General features: G+C 43.0%; 1 protein-coding gene and 1 long non-coding RNA gene across 4 annotated transcripts in view; one reads left to right on the top strand and one right to left on the bottom strand.

Annotated features, from left to right (window-relative positions):
• Window positions 1-14,828, bottom strand: part of LOC309343183 — a 41,361-nt gene that overhangs the window by 7,549 nt on the left and 18,984 nt on the right. The gene's annotated exons all lie outside the window — the stretch shown is intronic.
• On the top strand, window positions 150-14,754 carry LOC309343141 (uncharacterized protein). 3 transcript variants are annotated; one of them, XM_081864451.1, is made up of 5 exons: window positions 150-870; window positions 1,551-1,621; window positions 4,329-4,396; window positions 5,728-5,805; window positions 14,640-14,754. In XM_081864451.1, the coding sequence occupies exons 1-4, from the start codon at window positions 625-627 to the stop codon at window positions 5,745-5,747; spliced, it is 405 nt and encodes a 134-aa protein (XP_081720577.1). In that variant the 5' UTR covers window positions 150-624; the 3' UTR covers window positions 5,748-5,805; window positions 14,640-14,754. The 3 variants fall into 3 exon arrangements, 1 of the variants encoding a protein (XP_081720577.1); XR_014157098.1 differs by lacking the exons at window positions 1,551-1,621; window positions 14,640-14,754 and having other exon boundaries at window positions 5,728-6,422; XR_014157097.1 differs by lacking the exons at window positions 1,551-1,621; window positions 4,329-4,396; window positions 14,640-14,754 and having other exon boundaries at window positions 5,728-6,529.

The following is a 14,828-nucleotide window of genomic DNA, read 5'->3' as shown; positions in this document are numbered from 1 at the left end:
GCCATAAGGTTTTCTGAGGCAAGAGACTTAACTTTAGGGTTCAAGCAATTTACGTTGGCTCCCCACATGCTAATCAACACAAAAACACAACAGACTAAAATGTTTTAAGAACAACTAGTTAGTGCCTTGTCAAATGGGCTTACCCTGCTATTAATTTTAAGGATCTCCATTAAACAAGCAACATAGCTGGAACTGGGCTTTTTTACAGATGGGCGGCACACCCACTGACTTTTTCCATGGCTTGAATAACACTCTCTTTTCAGTCACCAGTGAATGGGAATTTCCCACTTCAAGGCAGACCCATAATAAACAAAGGCATTGGACTGGATTATCTTCCCCAAGAGAACATGAATAATCTCTAGGCCGAAATTTTATTGGTGTAAGCCAGTTGACAGAAGAACCTCTAGTTTACCACCATGTTCAATATACAGCTGGTTTTCTTTATCTGTTTGTTTTCAACTCTCAGACAGCATCTATATTGGTTCAAGAGCTGGGACAAACTGATGAAACTTCTTTTGAATATTATTGTACCAAGCTGCCTAAATAATTCTGAATGTTCTGGTTTCAATGTCAGGCAATGGATGTCTGCCTACTCCCAGACCATGGAACCAATTGTAAGCACGAATGCTTTGTTTCCATGGGGAATTGCATTCTTGCATCAGAATGATGTCACACCCACAGGTCTTGGAGCCAGGAAATGGCAACTATATTGCCTGTAGCAGTGGCTCTCAGTGGCCTGGTGCAAAGTTCCAGGAAGGTATAGAATCCAGAAGCAAGATGGTTCTCAAAAGACAAGACACGGATGGGTTGAATGACTCCAGTCACATTGCCTGGTTTTTTGACATTGTTTTTGCATTGGAACCCTTAAAGGTATCTGGCAAGTCATTCTCTTTTACATTTCTGAATCTTGATCTTTGCTATCAATGGTAAGGTAAATGTAAAGGGACCCCTGACCCTTAGGTCCAGTCGTGGCCAACTCTGGGGTTGCGGCGCTCATCTCTCTTTATTGGCCGAGGGAGCTGGCATACAGCTTCCGGGTCATGTGGCCAGCATGACTAAGCCGCTTCTGGCGAACCAGAGCAGCACACAGAAACGCCGTTTACCTTCCCGCCAGAGCAGTACCTATTTATCTACTTGCACTTTGATGTGTTTTCAAACTGCTAGGTTGGCAGCAGCAGGGACCGAGCAATGGGAGCTCACCCCATCGCGGGGATTCGAACCGCTGACCTACTGATCAGCAAGTCCTAGGCTCTGTGGTTTAACCCACAGTGCCACCTGCGTCCCTCACTATCAATGGTAGGGTTGCCATAATTCAAGAAGTAAAAATCCGGACACAAAAGTTGTTGAGCTTTTCGGAATTCACCCACAAGAGGCAAAGAGTGATACCTAAACACAAAAATTGTTGGCAAAAACCTAAACATTTTGCTAATTTTTTAAAAATCCCCCCGGGTGTTAATTTAATCATTTGAATACCAAACATTTCTGGGAAATTCTGGATGTATGGCAACCCTTATCAATGGCCAATGTATAATTTGTTTATCTAATCTTAGGAGCTTTCTGATGACTTTGTTTCTGATGATTGTATCTTTTCCTTAACACCTACTTCAGATTGTGGAGTTGGGTAGGTTTTATAACTTGATCCAGATTTTGAAAAAATGAAGGTCATTCTGACGGGTACAGAGAGGTACAAGAAAAGCTAGTGGGTAAGGCATTGAAGAAAGCAGGATAAACCCACAGCTCTTGCATAAATCATTACACCATTGGTGCAATTTATTGGGTCTGGTTATAACTAAAACCTTTGTTGTGAGAACTCATGACAAGCCGTTGGCAAAGTAAACAAAGCCTGATAGACAACAGCCACTATTCCTAGAAAAATCAAGGGAACATTCCAAATGTTCAGTCCCTTTACTCACATCTGTATGTGTTCTTGTTGGAGTGCATATTTATGTACTCCAGTAGGAATACATACTGAAGTGAATGTCACATTGGATTGCAAACAGCCTTCAGTTAAACAACCTCCGTCAAAATTTCTGCACATTAGAAAACTTCCTCGCCAGATGCACAAAGAATTCCATCCCCTATAATTGCATATCATCACCAGTGTATACTGTCTGGCTTCTTCCATGTGCCAAATGCAATTATCTATGGTTGACACAAATGTTCTTACTGAATCTTGCGCCTATTTTATAAACAAAAGCTGGTGCCTGATGCAGGGATTCCAAACAGGCTTAAACGACAGCCAGTCCCTTTTCTGTTGATCAGAACGTCTTCTAAGGAAAATACGCAGAGGAACACAGAAGTTAGATCGAGGATTCCCAAAGTGTGTGCTAAGATGCAATAGCCCACCACGAGAATAGCTGAAGCATGCCTTGAAAAATGAAACCATCGTATTCAATGCAAATGTTGTTCTGTGCTATAAAAATGGGGGGGGGCAGGGAAGACTTTGGTAATCTTTGGTCATATGGTGCACTCAGCGAGGTCAAAATTTGGTGCCCCCAAACGGATCTTCTCAACGATGGATCTTCTCAATTTTCAGCCCCTTGGCTCAGTGCCCTGTGCGAGACAACTGTCTGCATTGCCCTAAATCTGGCGCTGTGGGGAGAACCCATGTGGCATGATCACCTCTCATTGGCCCCCTCACTAGACACAATGCTAACTACATCACTTGAAGTTGTGTTCTGGGTTGGGTCTTTTTAACATATTAATGTTTGCGTGGACAGGCGGAGTCCCCCAAACCCTGGGTGCCCCCCCCCTCATGTCGAATAACAAGACAACGTGCTATGGGATTAAATTGGCCACAACTTTATTATATTTCAGATGTGGGTAGACCTTGGCTCAGACATTGGGTGTTTATCCCCCCCAGTCCCCAGCCGGGGATCTGGGGAACATCAGGGTTATCCAATGTGTTTGGGGGATGGGCCGGCTCTGGAGAACATATGTTCAAGCAGAGATAGCCACCCCTGTTACACTGCCATTGCAGGGGAGGGCAATGACGACCTCTCGGCGTACGGTCAAAGCCTCCCCTCACAAACCCCTTTAACGGGGAACCCTGGTATCACCCCCACAAAGAGGAAGGGGGTGTGGGTCACCGCTGCATGCCCCCCCAATACAGGAAAATAGACTAAAGGATTCCGCCCAAGGCCTGATACCGCCAAAGTTGTGACATTTTGCTACGGGAAAGGCAAAACCTGCCAATGCAGGGGAATTCCTTTCCGGCCCTTCAACAGTGACCTTGACGTAGCAGCGCTCACATACCTGTGAAGAAAAGGTTAACCTGCAAAATAAATCTTAACTGAGGGTGGGTAGGGTGGGAGAAGCTCTGGAGCCAACTGAAGATTCCCAGGTAAGATCCTCCCTCTATTGTGTGGGCAGGTAGTCCCTCCCCTACCTAGCCTGGTCACCTTGGCAACGCTTCCCCAGGTGGGATTGGACAACTGACTGAGGTAGGTGGAGACCTCCAGGTATCCCACCTGGGGAAGGTGAAGCCAAGCCTGTGCTGATGGAGCCGCACATGGTCCAGGGGCTGCCCGTGTCCACGCAAAGGGCGCCCCCGTTTAATGTGAGGAGCAGTCATTACTTCTGTATCAGGACTGTGTTGTGTGAGTTTTTAGCCCTTTTCCTTCCTTACCGCCAATAAAAACGGCCTCCTCATTAAGAGGGGAGGGTTCTTTTAGCCCTGGAAGGGAAGCTTCCGTTGGATGCGCAGAGACCTGGGACGTGTAAAGCCTGCAGCTGCCGATTATACAGTACATGCGATCCTACTCTCCCTCTATACGCACACCCCTCACAGTTTTTGATTTTGTGGAAAGGGCACCTGTAATGTTACTTCTTGAGCCTTGCCATGGTAACTGCATTTTCTAACGGTTGCTACTTTGTCCCAGAGTGCTTTGCTGCACCTCAAGATCTTCTGCCTGAGGGGAAATCCCTTTTCAGACTCTATATTTGAGTTCACGGAATACACATGGTGGTGGGGCGGTTTGGGTGAGGCATTAAAGTGGCGGCATGGAGCAGACAGATGTTCCCATGAGTGCGTGTGGATTTGAGGAAGAGCCTGCCGCCACAAATTTGCAAAATCCCTGACTTGTGCACACTTAGCCCTTATAGAACGTTTGAAAGAAGCTGGCCTTGCCATTGTGTTCATGGGGGCAAGGCCTGCAGGGAGCACCGTGTGAGCAGAACAGCACTCCTTACACACTGGTGGGCAATGAGCCAGACAGCATCCTGCAATCTGCATGGCACTGGCAACTGGCTGCCTTGCTGTTCCAGGTTGGGAGGGTGTTTGGCAGTTGCTAGGTAACCGTCAAGTGTTTTTCCTCTCTTCCTTACAGCGGGCAAAGTAACCGGTTGAGGATGCCATTTTGCGCTGGCACTTCAAAGTGCTTAACAGCTCAGGCCAGTAGGTCTCTTTCTACTAGGTGGGCTGCGTAGATCATAGACATAAATGGGTACATAAGAGGGCTGGGGCCAGGGAGTCGTGATTTTGTGGGGCAAATACCATGCCTCCCCTCCCCTTTGTGGCTTGGTTATTTCAGTGTTATTTAAAGTAAGGCTACACATTAACCGAGTGGAAAGCAGTCTGGCTTTTCCCCCTTCTTCTTAGAAACTCGAAGAAGACCATGTCAGGGAGAACAAACAGATGTTGATTTGCCCCAGCCAATATTGCCAATGGCGAGGGAAATTGGGAGATGTAGTCCATCAATATTTGGAGGACCACAGATTCACCATCCCTGTCTTAAGAGCCAGTGTGGTGTAGTGGTTAAGAGTGGTAGCCTCGTAATCTGGGGAACTGGGTTCGCGTCCCCGCTCCTCCACATGCAGCTGCTGGGTGACCTTGGCCTAGTCGCACTTCTTTGAAGTCTCTCAGCCCCACTCACCTCACAGAGTGTTTGTTGTGGGGGAGGAAGGGAAAGAAGAATGTTAGTCACTTTGAGACTCCTTCGGGTAGTGATAAGGCGAGATATCAAATCCAAACTACTCTTCTTCTTCTTCTTCTTCCTCTTCTTCTTCTTCTTCTTCTTAAGGAAGGATTGCAGAAGTGCCTTCCTTGCCCTGCACAGCTGAGAGGAAGAGTGTCAAACTCATGCTTGAAACAAGGATCACCCCATACTAATTTTTCCTTTCTTCTGTTTACATCTCTTCCTTGCACATCTCACACCAAGCAGCAATGCTAGGATTCCATTCCGTTGATGTGGCTCATGCGTCTCGTCTTCCTAGTTTTTCCCCTCAAGATCTCTCCTATAGCTCAGCTTCCCAATGATCTACCTATCGACTTTTAGGGAACAGATGTAATTCTTTGCTAATTGAGAAGGGTGGGTATTGAGGTGCAGTCCCCTAACTCCCTGAAGAAGCAGCAACAACTCCACTGCCAGGAGATGACGTGAGGGCCGCTGCACCACCACACGGCCTGCTACCATGACCTACGCTGTTTCCCTCAGAAACTGGCCCTGGGACCAGTACCTGAAGGGAACCGAGTGATTGTGTGGTTGGAAGGTTGCTGGGGCTTTTTCCCCAGCCAGAACTCAGTTCTGGCACCTCTCAGGTGGGCACCATTGCCATTCTAAGACAACAAGGGATGTGTTCATGGTGAGTTCCAGCACCTCCTTTTTTTAGAAAAATAGCACTGGCTGTTGCTATGATTGCCACAGTCAACATATTCTGGCCCCAGTGTCCGTACTCTCAATGGCATCCTGCAATGAAGAAATTACACAAATTATATTTTCTCTTCAGCTTTATTTCCATGCCAGTGAAGTCTTTGCTCAGCTAAATGCTGACCCGTCAGGTTGCTGCTAACGACAGAGGAGCAAGGTCAGTTAACAGAAAGGGAGGCAGCAAAAGTGGCTATTGTAGCCAAGCGGTTTAGAGAAGCCCCGATATGCCCACGTACCCAGACGTGTTGGTAAGATCATGTCCCAAGTCACAACCATCAAGATCTGATCCTGCTTTAGTGTTTGAAATCTGACACAAATCATTGCCTGAGGCTTCAAAGGCCTCTCTGGCAGGTACGAGGGTGAATTACCTGTTTCAGATCTGAGTGACTGTTGAAAGCATACACGTTGCCTCTGAAGAAAAGCAAGTAAGATCTGAAAATGGTATCTGTCAGTCTTGCAAAGTTGTCATGGAAAAGAAAAGAAAATCTCCTGTCTCATGAAGATGCAGACAGACTGAGGGGGAGGTGAGGAGCAACAGTATCACACTTGCCTGTCAAATATGCACCTTGTTTTCTATGCAGGCAGTATATTAAGATTTAAAAAAATGTTTTTGGGTTTTCTTTTGCAGGAGATCAAAGCAAGTGGTCAATAGAGAGCCAGTGTGGTATAGTGGTTAAGAGCGGTAGTCTCGTAATCTGGGGAACCGGGTTCGTGTCTCCGCTCCTCCACATGCAGCTGCTGGGTGACCTTGGGCTAGTCACACTTCTCTGAAGTCTCTCAGCCTCACTCACCTCACAGAGTGTTTGTTGTGGGGGAGGAAGGGAAAGGATAATGTTAGCCGCTTTGAGACTCCTTAGGGTAGTGATAAAGTGGGATATCAAATCCAAACTCTTCTTCTACTTCTTCAATAAATGTTGGCTTCAATGTCAATAAAGAAGATCCCCCCCTCCGCTGTATTTTGACATCAACTGAATATTAAAATATGCACAACTTTCTCCCCAACCTATGCCACTTCACACACCATGTATTTTTCTACAAAAAGAGGCAGGTTGTTCAATGGTATTTGAAAGTCACATGTCCCCTGCTTTTTAAATGAAGGTATTACTAATAGGGCAGCAGGATGAGTGAGACATGAATGGAGGGAGTGAAACACTGCATACCTGCAGTACTGAGGGTCTAAATGTCTTCGATACGATAAAAATTCTCATTTATTGACACAATAAGCACTTTATGCAGAAATTAAGATAAGGTGTTAACCATTCAGTGTTAGTTTCCCCAGCCAGCTGGAAGGAAAAAAAAAATGTGAGTTAAAGACTAGATAAAAAGGAAAAGACCCCTGGACGGTTAAGTCCAGTCAAATTCAACTATGGGGTGTGGCGCTCATTTCCACTTTCAGGCCGAGGGAGCCAGTGTTTGTCCACAGACAACTTTCTGGGTCATGTGGCCAGCAGGACTAAACTGCTTCTGGTGCAACAGGACATTGTGACAGAAGCTAGAGTGCACAGAAACACTGTTTACTATCCTGTGACAGCAGTACCCCCAGGTATAGGGCGGTATATAAATTCAATAAATAATAATAATATTTATCTACTCACACTGGTATGCTTTCAACCTGCTAGGTTGCGTGTCAAGGTCCCCAAGCCACCCCCCAAATAACTCACAACGCACACTTAATTTTTGTTTAAGGTTTTTGGCATAATTTTGGCCACAACTTTATTTAAATACAAAACCGTGAGTGGTTGTTTAGGCACTGGTTAAGACTATCTGTCCCCCCGCCTGGGGACAGAACTGACTTTCGGGCAGCACTGAAAGACAGTGTGGGAAAACAAGTCAGGGAGAATTGGAGCTGAGTCACAGACCCTCAATTCTCACCCGCCTGCTCCCCGAAGGCTTGCCGGCCCTAGTCCCATTCCAGGGATTGGACGAAAAGATGGCAAGCCCCAGGATTCCTTTATTTTTTTAAAAAAATAATTTTTATTAATTTTCAACAAACAAAAATACAAACAAAAAATGTAACCTGACTTCCCCAAACCTCCCCTTCGCTGCATCCTTATTTTATCAGTTTTTTTAGCATTCTTTCATCCAATTCTTAAATATAATTCTTATTAAAGTTTATCAAACTCCAATTTTACAACTGTAATTCCTTGTGTCTAATCCCTTGACATCTTAGCATTCCATAATATTACAAACGTCCTTAAGATAAATTTTAAATTTTTCCCAGTCCTCTTCCACCGACTTTCTCCTCTGGTCTCGAATTCTGCCGGTCATCTCCGCCAACCCCATAAATTCAGTCACCTTGGTCTGCCATTCTTCCAGAGTAGGTAGTTCTTGCGTCTTCCAATACTTTGCCAGGAGGATTCTTGCTGCTGTATAAGCCCCAGGATTCCTTTAACAGAATTCCCTTTCCGCAGCAACCATGGAGGGGCAGGCCCAGCCTATCCTAACCCCTCCTCCACCAATTTATAACCAAGGCCTAACCGCAACCTTACAAATTGTAACGATTTGCTACGCAGTAGGCAAAAACCAAATGGCCCAGCCAATCAGCCAGATGGACAAAATTCCTACCAGGCCCCTGCCCCAACGGCAGACAACCCCATGACAGGCATAGCAAGGTCAATGCAACAACCCCTTACTCAAGGGCGGGTGGGCGGGTGATCCGTTGCACGCAGCAAAGAGAAAGCTCCAGGCTGCGTGCAGAGTATTTAAACATTTTACCCCTCCCACCAAAATTGCAACATAACTTTTACCCCAGCAACCCAGTGAACCAATCACTGCCCCAGGCCATCTTTAGAGACCCTGCCTGGTAACAGAGGGGTAGCTCAGCAGACTCCACCGCAACACGTGCTCTCCATGAAGGAGAACACGCTTTGGCAGAAGCTGGGACAGAGTAATGGGCACTCACTCCATTGCGCAGATTCAAACTGCTGACCTTATGATCGGGAAGTCCAAGAGGCTCGGTGCTTTAGACCACAGCACCACAGCATCCCTGTTAGTTAAAGACTAGGAGATTGAGAGACCCCATAGAATTATCATCAAGGATCTTCACAGATCCCAGCTGACACCTCACAAAATTGAACTCCTGTTCTACAGACAATAATCCTTTCATATATATTTTTTTACATTGAACTGGAGTCAATGTCAGGTACATCTGATTTTACACAGGGATGTTGTAAGTGGGGGCATTCGATCTCAATATCCATTTAATAAAGTAATTTTTACAACCAGAAGTAGATTAACGTAAGAGCATTTGTGCACACCCATGTGCTTGTGTCTGGGAGCATGTCTGTTGTTTTCAAGCGGTTATGAATATTGAAGCCTGGTGAAAAGCCAGCTGTGTCCCTTCATTGGAAAATCCTCAGAAATAGATTTCCCACAAGTTCCACTTCTGCTCCATTTGCAAGTTTCCTGAATGAAATATAGGATTTTAAAGACATTTTCTCTTTCCTTTTTGGGGTTGGGAGTCATTAACAGAGATTAGCTGGATAAATAGGGGGAAGCGATTTTTAAACTGTTTGCAAACTTAATGTGAAGAGCCCAGCCTTGCAAATTATCACATCTAATCAGGGATGCACGCTTCACTGCTTCAGTAATTGTACTAGTATTAGTCAAATTCTTGTTGTCTCCTCATTAGCCATGAAAAGGAAACTCAAGATGTACTTCATTAGAGGTTCCTGGAAATAAATGGTATGGGGAAGGGGAGGAAGGAAGAGATGCACTTGATATGCAAGGAACAATTGTGCAAGAGAAGACAAGAACAGGCATGATTCAACTATTATTCTGGATCTTTTGCAAGTAACACTAAACCACATTTTTCCTCATCTGATTTTGCTTTTCTGACAGGAAAGAAAAAAAGAATCCTTGCAGCCTAATATATCTGAATGGCCTGGTGGGAATTAATGAATAGTGCTCTGAATATTTCACGCTTTCGATTGGGGGTTGAAATGCTTTAATTTGGATGGGAATTTCTCCTGAATAAAGTGTTTGATTGCAAACCTATGCAGAAGGGAGTAAATCCCACGGCGAGCACTGAAGCTTGCTTCAGTCTTGTAAACATGGGTAGAAATACTGGTATTAGGCTGTATCAATATTACTGTGATCTGGGTTCCTCCACAAAGAGGGCCTTTCCTTCTCTCAATAAATTGTGGGTCTGACATCCACAGGATGCAGAAGAAGACTTCCATAATATGGAGCAGGCATTCTGGTCCTTCAAATATCCTGGATCCAAGCAAAATAGGATTTTAAAGGTAGTCACCAATGTTTCAAATAGGCATAGCTGGATAGCTCAGTCACTACAGCGTGAAAGTCTTAATCTCAGGGTTGTGGGTTTGAGCCCCACCTTGGGCAAAAGATTCCTGCATTTCAGGGAATTAGACTAGATGGCCCTTGGGGGCCCTTCCAACTCTACAACTCTATGTATGATTCTATGAATTGTGCCTGAAAATAAATTGGCAATCATTGCGGTCGTTGTTGAACAATGGAATTTAGAGAGGCTCAGGGAGACATTTATGTCAATCGCCCATTCTCTGGCCAATAAGGTCTCTGGAGAACTCAGCCAATCTCAGTCCAAAAGTATTTCTGTGGCCAGGAGCTTCCACCCATCTGTGTCCAGGTTGGAAAAACAATTTATTTCTTTTTCTTTTTTTACGCCTACCATTTTTAAAATGGATGAGGATGATTGAGATGATTTTTTGAAAAAAGGTTTTGCACGCTGTGCATGCTCAAACTGCTTGTTTCTGAGGCTCGTAATTCTAAACCATGTCTGACCCTGTTCAAGTTGGGTGCTGTCCTGCTTTGATGCATTTTTCTTTTTTAAAAAACAAATTTTATTAAATTTTCCACAGTGATAACACAAACCACAAAGCAAAATGATACACAAAAACAGAAAAAGAAAAAGAAAAAAGAAGACACGAAAAAAGGGGGAACAATAAACAGAAAAAAATTAACAACAAACTTAATTCTTCACAAATCCAACCTTTTAAACATCTTGGTTGACTTCCTCAAATCCCTCCCTTCTGAGTTTCCTTTTGATGCATTTTTCTACATAACTGCTTAGCAATGTAGAGATTTGTGCACACTTCCCATTAATACACACATTTTTGTGTACTTTTTTTGGATGGAGAACTACATCACAAAATTCAGAGAAGTGAGAATTTTGAAGATCAGCTGCACTTTGATTCATGTTTTGGATCAAGAAGGATTAGGCAGGTTCAAATTAAAATGCCAATCAAATGAATTTATCTCCCATCCTAAGCTCAGGTTGTCCTCTGGTGAATACTTAAAAAATAATAATGAAAAAATGAGAGACTTAAAAAAGATATTTGCACAGATGTAAATACATTTCTGGATTTGATTTTCCCACTCCCTATTTGTCTCTCCCACAGACATTTAGTTTCTGAGCCCAATTCAAAGTGCTGGTTTTAACCTATAAAGCCTTAAGTGGCTCAGGACCGCAATACCTCAAGGACTGCCTCTTTCGATATGAACCTACCCGGATCCTCAGATCAACTTCTGAGGCCCTTCTTCATGTGCCTCCTCCTCGAGAGGTCCAGAGGGTGGCAACAAGAGAATGGGCCTTCTCTGCAATGGCTCCCCATCTGTGGAATGGTCTCCCCATGGAAGTTCGTCTGGCACGTTCATTATACACTTTTAGGCGCCAGGCAAAAGCATTCCTTTTTAACCAGGCCTTTGGTTGATTTGAATGACATCCTATGGCTTTATAAAATGTGGGGTTTTTTGGGGGGAGGGGGTTAGTGGGTTGTTGTTTTTATTTTGATTATATATTTTGTGGTTTTATATTTTGATTTTTGTTCTGTGAACTGCTCTGAGACTTCCGGGTATAGAGTGGTATATAAAGTCAATAAATCATCATCATCATCAAATAATTGATATGTAACATTATTATTATTATTATTAGTTGTAGTAGTATAATATAATATAATATAATATAATATAATATAATATAATATAATATAATATAATATAATATAATATAATATAATAATATGTATACAAAAATGTTTGCAAACTGGCAGTGAAGGCACCTCAGATGTAGGCATTTTAATAAAACCATAATATTGGTCTCCTGAGACAGGCTTGGAAAGATTACCCCTGGATTTTGCAGATAATCTAATCATGAATTTGGAGACTCCATGCATCTGAGTCTTTGATGCCTCACAATTTCTCCAAATCATCTCCAAAAATATCATCTTTCCTAATCATAACAGTTGGTAACGGTTGCCATGGCAGCCACTAAACAAGCTTCTAAAAACCATGGCGCTAGAAAGGCCTCTAAAAACGACAGAGCTAAGCTTATTTTTAAAAATATGCAGCCAAAAAGTAAAACGTTACAAGTGCTGGAGAAAAAAATGCCACTCTAAACTGCATAACATTATGGATTTTCTTTTTTCTAATCAAATGTTTACGTATTGGAAATGTACAGGATGCGTGCATGCAATTTGACAATTATATACATAACGTGAAACAGCTTCATATTTATGTGACATTTACTGTGTTCCACTGGGATATTATCCTTATGAGAAATAATTCACGGCAATAAAGAACATGGACAGGCTTTACATTTACTGTGCATTATGCGCAGAACTCCCAAAATATGAACGTTCCATAACATCCCAACCACAGAAGTCTTATTCTGCCCTCTTCCCCATGAGAGGAACTCTTTTGCGGTTGCAAAACTGTTGCGGTTGCCTAATAATTTAAAAGCAGGGCATCCAATCTGGCTAGCCCCATGTCGTACAAACATCTTGATTAGACTCTTTTACTGAATGATCTGCATGTGCATATTTTGTATAGTTTGTTCATATTACTGGAAGTCTGTCCACAACAAATAGAAAAATCCAGTGATGGAAAAAAGTATGCCCATATCATTTGCAAAGGCAGAACTGCCTGCTCAAACAAATTGCCACGAGCCAAATAAAGGTAATTCTACTTAAATAATAATAATTATTATAATCCATGTGGTTGTAAGTCTGCTTTAAAAATACACTACAGTTGTGTCTTATGCAAGGGTTCTGTTCCAAGGCTTCTGTGTATATGCAAAAATATTCAAATACTTGGAAAGCAACCACCATGTGAGCAATAGCTGTCAAGTGTCCCTTATTTGATGGAACAGTCCCTTATCCCAGCGCCATGTCCCGCTGCTGTCCCTTATTGATGAGGCTTCATTTGGCTGCTGGCTGGGCTTTCTGCCTTTGGCTCGGAGGGGCTCAGAAGTTGAACATACCTGTGTCCGGAAAATCCCTTATTTTGGCTGCTGATCCCTTATTTTCGAGGCTGCTGGTCCCTTATTTTCAAATCTGTAAGTTGACAGCTATGATGTGAGCACATCTAGGCTTTGGGAACTGGTGTACCAGCTCTGAAAATCTTAGGATGCTCTCGCGAGATCTCACAGGGTCATTCAAATTCCCGTGAGATCTCATGAAAGCCCCGCAGACCTTGCTTGGGAAGCAAGGCAGAGAGCTTAGAAGCTCTTTTTTGTGCCAGGGCAATCTGGTACAGAAAGAGCTTTTAATTTCTCAGTCCTGCTTCCCAAGAAAGGTCATCTCCATGCTGCGGCTCTGCATTTAACTTGTGGGAATTCAACCTTCTCCTTCTTCTTTGGCGAAAACTTGTAGCCGAGTAAAATTGTCTTCCATAAACACGGTCTTACGAGTGATTCCGTAAGTGACTGTGGAGGATCCACACGTCCTTCCATGGTGGGGACATAGGTTTCCGGGCAGGAGCTGATCACGGTGAGGGTTTGCCAAGCGTGTCTTCCTCTTAGCGTGTTTCTCCCTTTCATCCTGAGTTTGAGCATCTTCAAAACCCATGACACCTTTGGTAAAAGCTGTTCTCCAGTTGGAGTTCTCGCAGGCCAGTGTTTCCCAGCTGTCGGTGTTTATACTACATTTTTAAAGATTTGCCTTAAGAGATTTTTTAAACCTCTTTTGTTGACCACCAGCATTATGCTTTCCATTTTTAAGTTCGGACTAGAGTAGTTGCTTTGGAAGACGATAATCAGGCATCCGAACAACATGACCAGTCCAACGAAGTTGTTGTTGAAGAATCATTGCTTTGACACTAGTGATCTTTGCTTCTTCCAGTACACTGGAATTAGTTCACCTGCCTTCCCAAGTGATGTGTAAAAATTTTCGGAGGCACTGTTGATGGAATAGCAGGCCGTAAACAACATATAGCTGAAATTGCACAAGCCAAGTGTGCAGACAACAATATCATACCATAATGGGAAATGCAATTGTAGAAATAATAATGTCTTATTTCGTGTCACTCTGAAAACCAAAACTAGTTGAGTCCAATAATGATTTTTAAAATCATGGAACTATGTTTTTGCAGGTAATTCCTCCTACATGCTCCTCTGTTCAAACAACCACTCACACTACTTGAACACACCATTCACAGACCATACCTAAACATTTAGAGTTTGTAAACACAAATAATTGATCACAGTAGTGCTTCCTGATCTCATCAGCATCTACCCTTATCTCTGAATATTGTGTGAGAAAAGTGTTTTGTTTAAATATTAGACAGAATTTTCATACATACAGCTGTGCCAAATATTCTCTTTTTATTTTTGGCATTAAAAAAGAGCTTTCATGAGGTAAATTTCTCTCTCTAGAAACACTTAGACTATACAAATAATCCTGTTTTGCTGGCAACTGCAGGTTCAGCATATTAAGTTTCCCGGTTACTGCTTTTAACTCCTTCCTGAATTAGTCCCATGCATGATTCTGTCAAATCAGAGTGCTCCAACAATACTGAATAGGATGACATCACATTAAGTAGTCAAATCATGTGGCCATATGATGATGTCACTTAAAGGCACGTAAGGGTGACTGAAAATGAGAACATTCTCTCCTAAGGTTTTTGGGATAACCCTCTTACATCTTGCTTAACATGTTTAATGATTCTCCATCTGGTTTTATAGTCTCTGGTTATTTCTGCATTATGTAGATTTTTGAACTTTTTTATTGACAGATTACATTTGGTTCTATTATGTAAATTTCCTGACTGCGATTGTAAGCTGCTCCGAGGACCACTTCTGTGTTGGAAAAGTGAGACCAACATGTAAATAAATGAATAACCTCCTGTATTCATCTCACACACACCCCTATCCATTTCCAGGGATAAATTGCTGCTTTGCATTTTTTAAAAAAACAACAACAC

This window comes from Podarcis erhardii, assembly GCF_964252035.2.
Source record: "Podarcis erhardii genome assembly, chromosome: 5".
Classification (NCBI taxonomy): domain Eukaryota; kingdom Metazoa; phylum Chordata; class Lepidosauria; order Squamata; family Lacertidae; genus Podarcis; species Podarcis erhardii.
The sequence above is the reverse complement of the archived record's forward strand: the minus strand, read 5'-3'. Positions and strand labels throughout refer to the sequence as shown.